At 47.1% G+C, this 3910-nt stretch overlaps 1 protein-coding gene across 1 annotated transcript; it reads right to left on the bottom strand.

Annotated features, from left to right (window-relative positions):
* Window positions 1-2720: 2720 nt before the first annotated feature.
* Window positions 2721-3665, bottom strand: LOC128781179 (olfactory receptor 2A7-like). The gene has a single exon (XM_053926332.1). The coding sequence runs from the start codon at window positions 3663-3665 to the stop codon at window positions 2733-2735; it is 933 nt and encodes a 310-aa protein (XP_053782307.1). The 3' UTR covers window positions 2721-2732.
* Between the last annotated feature and the right edge of the window lie 245 nt (window positions 3666-3910).

Genomic DNA, 3910 nt, shown 5'->3' with positions numbered 1-3910 from the left:
GTACACACCCCAACCAGGGACCAAACCTACAACCCAGGCACCTACCTGACTAGGAACTGAAACCTTCAACTTTCCCTTTGGGGATGACACAGTACTGTGCCACACCAATCAGGGCTTAAGTTCTTCACTTTCCTCTTCCTGGTAGTAGCTGACTTAGGTGCATGCTGTTTAAGGCCTCTCATAAGGGAATCCCATGAGGTAGAACAGTTCTCTGTTTCTAATATCACACAGTGAGCAGCCTCAGTAAGTCACCCTTGAACTTGCTTTTCCTACTCTTTTGCCACCGCTGTGCTTCCTCATTTATAATTCAATGTTGGTACATTAGCTTTTATATACCATTTTATTTTGGGAGGACTCAGGCTAATGAAACCACTGACGTTGCCAAAAGCAAGTGGTGGAGAGAACCCAGCCTAGGATGTAATGGCATTCTCTGGCAATTTGCAAAGGTGAAAATTCTGTTTCTCTGGTCCCGATGAAGTATAAGGGGAAAAAAAGAGAGGTAAGAAAAACAGGTGTTCAGAAGCATGCACACCCTGGCTTCCCCACTGTAGTCTGGAATGACAGAGACAGGTTTGTTAGATCTGACAAGAATGAACCTGAAAAGCGTATGAGTATTTCTCTACATCTCCCATCAGTGCCTCTGGGTGGACACCAACGTGCAGGTCACGTGCATACAACATCACGGCACGGGGAGGAGGAGAGACAAATGCTGCAGAGCTAAGTTGTCTAAACAGATATGACTGGGCCAGCTCTCCTGGCTCCTTGCTGCCTCCATAGTTTCTGGAAGGAATTCAGATGGCTCTGCATGTCCCTGGTGGTGATGGTGGGGACAAAGATTGGAGAAGTAGGGCGACTGCTTGCACTGGGAATCACCATGGTGCCAGGGAAATAGCCTGGTACCTGAGGGGGTCACAGGGGTCCAACGAGGCCCGAGATCAGAAGGGGAGGCCCGGCCAAATCTCCCAGAGGCTCACAGCACCAGGGAAGGCATAATGAAGGCTGGGATGACACATCAAGGATGGACGTATAACTGACGCTGACTCGATGTACAAGAGAACCTTCGTCCCACAGCTGCATGATCCAGGCTGAGAGACAACACAGGTCCTGGGACACTTCCCTAGAGGCTAGATCTCAACACGTCACAGCTGCTCTCACCAAGGAACATAAGTCCACAGAGAGACAGACACATGGACCCCAACGGCATGCTGTGGGAAAGAGGCTCTTTAAACCAGGAGAGCAAGACTGAGAGCTTCCACAGAAACGTCTGCAAATTGACATACTCCTGACACATGTACAGAGCTTAATTTTCCCCACTCCAAAAGCTCCAGCGCTGCTAATTCAGAGTATAAGTTCATGATATACAGTAAATAAGTTTCTTATTCCTGGTTCAACTATTCAGCACAAAAGAAAAAGAGACTTGTGACCCAGTAACATATTTACATATACAATATATTAGAGTAACGCCAACTTCTCTATTAGACTCTAAACCCACCCACATGTGGGTAGAAATGTCATACACAGTTGACCACTGAACAATGAAGGGGTTAGGGGAACCCACCTATATGCAGGGGCTAGGGGAATTGATCCCCCATGTGTTTAAATATATGTATGCAAATTTGACTTCCTAAAAACTTAATTACTAACAGCCTAGTGTTGACCCAATGTTACTGATACATTATAGTCTCGTATCTTTGGTAAAACAGTCATCACAACAATTATACAGCCTGTTCTTTTTCACAAGAATGTTCTAAGTTTTGGTCATTTCCCATAGGAGACAAGCGACTGAAACAATGACAGAAAATGTGTAATTCTTCCCAGGACTCTCACCCACATCCACTCTGCCTTTTACCTCTTGTCTGCACCATTCCAGATCCCCACCTACGTTGCAAAGGCAGAGAGAGACACACAGCAGCAGAGAAAGCTCCCATGAGTCTGTGTGATTCAGCACGGCATCCTTCAGGGTCTCTGCTTGTTGTTAGTTCCATCAGAGTTACCCCCTTAATCCCCTTTCCCTTGAAGTCCTGGCGCATGCTCTTCCTAATTTATGTTGCTGATGCCTCAGGAAACATCACTGTCATAGACATACACAGGGAAATAACCAAATATTTTAAATGTAGACCCAGTTTTTGAAGATGACAGTTGTTAAATTTAAAATATTTCAATAATTACTATGTAATCATTCTCAACTCCTATATTTTAAATATTCCTCCAATACCTTATTTTCTTCTATAAAATTTTTTCTACAAATCCTGATTATGGAATATATACATTAATTTCCTCTATTCAGCATATCCCTCACGACCATAACACAAGTGTGTGCACCACGCAGAGACTGGAAGACGGGTTCCTTTTCTTGCGCAGCATCCTCGGAGGGAGGGAGCAGAATGGGCTTCATTGGGCAGTAGTCACAGGAAAAGTTCAATACATGAAAAGGATCCCCTAGGCAGGTGTGTCTAACCTTTTGACGTTTGTGGGCCTCACTGGAACAAATAGACTTGTCTTAGGCAACATGATAAATACACAAACACTAAAAAAACTGATGAAGAAAAAAAAGGTTTTAAGTAAATGTATGATTTTGTGTTGGGCCCCATTCACAGCCATGCTGGGCTGAGTGCGGCCAATGGCCATGGATCAGGCACCCGTAGGAGCACGTGTCTGTACCCTGTGTACATATAGGGTGAGGTGAATCCTTGGGTCCCTCTACGCTCAGTTACTTTTTCTCTGTGAGGCTCTCATGAAGGTCTCTCCTTTCCCAGCCTCCTTCTCAGAGCAGCGCTCACTTCTCTGTTCCTCAGACTATAGATCAGGGGATTCAGCATGGGATTGAAAAGGCTGTGAAACAGGAGGAGGTATTTCTTCTGCTCCTGGGGGTCCCCATGTTCGGGTCCAACATACATGATAATGGCTGTGCCATAAAAGAGCCCCACCACGCAGAGGTGGGAGGAGCAGGTGGAGAAAGCTTTCCAGCGCCCCTGCATGGACTGGATCTTCAGGACGGCACGTAGAATGTGACTGTAGGAGACCACAATTGCGGACAGTGGTCCCACCAGCACAGACACTGCCCCAGCCAAAACCATAACCGCATTAAAGTGCATATCTGCACAGGCGAGTTTGAGAAGGGCTAGAATCTCACAGAAAAAGTGATTCACTTTCTGGGGCCCACAGAAGGGCAACAGTAAGAGCAACACCATATCTACTAAGGCCAGGATGACCCCTGAAGTCCAGGAAGTCACTGCCAGGGTGATGCAGACTCTCCAGCTAATGATGGTGGAATACCGAAGGGGGAGGCAGATGGCCACATACCGATCAAAGGACATCACCACCAGGAGAAGACATTCAGTGGGAGCAAAAGTCAAGAAGAGAAAGGTCTGTGTCATGCAGCCAGCAAAGGAGATGGGCTGGGCTGGGCTCAGGAGGTTGACCAGCATCTGGGGCACAGTGTTGCAGGCATAGGCTATGTCCACAGTGGCCAGGTGGGAGAGGAAGAAGTACATGGGGGTGTGCAGTCGGGAGTCCAGGGAGATGAGCCCCAGGATGACCCCGTTGCCCAGCAGGGTGAAGGCGTACAACAGGGAGAAGAACCCAAACAGGAGCACCTTCATCCTTGGGCTGAGCGGGAATCCCAGCAGGAGGAACTCTGTGACAGAAGTCTGGTTGGCCCCCATCTTCCTGGGAACGAGACAAGGGAGCGTGCTCACCATGGGAAGTGATTACCATGGTAGACCTGTGTGTGTCCCCGTTTCTGCCCTCAGAATACATCTTCAATTGACACATCTGTCCTGTTAGTCAGCTACTAACTGAACACCATGCATGGGAAATGACACAGAAGGATTTTTTTCATCCTGATAAATTAAACGCCAGTGTTCTATTACAGTGTTCAGTAAATCTTACCTTCATTTCCAAACTTCCA

The sequence above is a fragment of the Desmodus rotundus genome, chromosome 6 (genome assembly GCF_022682495.2).
Source record: "Desmodus rotundus isolate HL8 chromosome 6, HLdesRot8A.1, whole genome shotgun sequence".
NCBI lineage: Eukaryota > Metazoa > Chordata > Mammalia > Chiroptera > Phyllostomidae > Desmodus > Desmodus rotundus.
The sequence above is the reverse complement of the archived record's forward strand: the minus strand, read 5'-3'. Positions and strand labels throughout refer to the sequence as shown.

Excerpts from the sequence above, each read along its gene's own strand:
- LOC128781179 (XM_053926332.1), bottom strand. The coding sequence starts at position 3,665 with ATGGGGGCCAACCAGACTTCTGTCACAGAGTTCCTCCTGCTGGGATTC.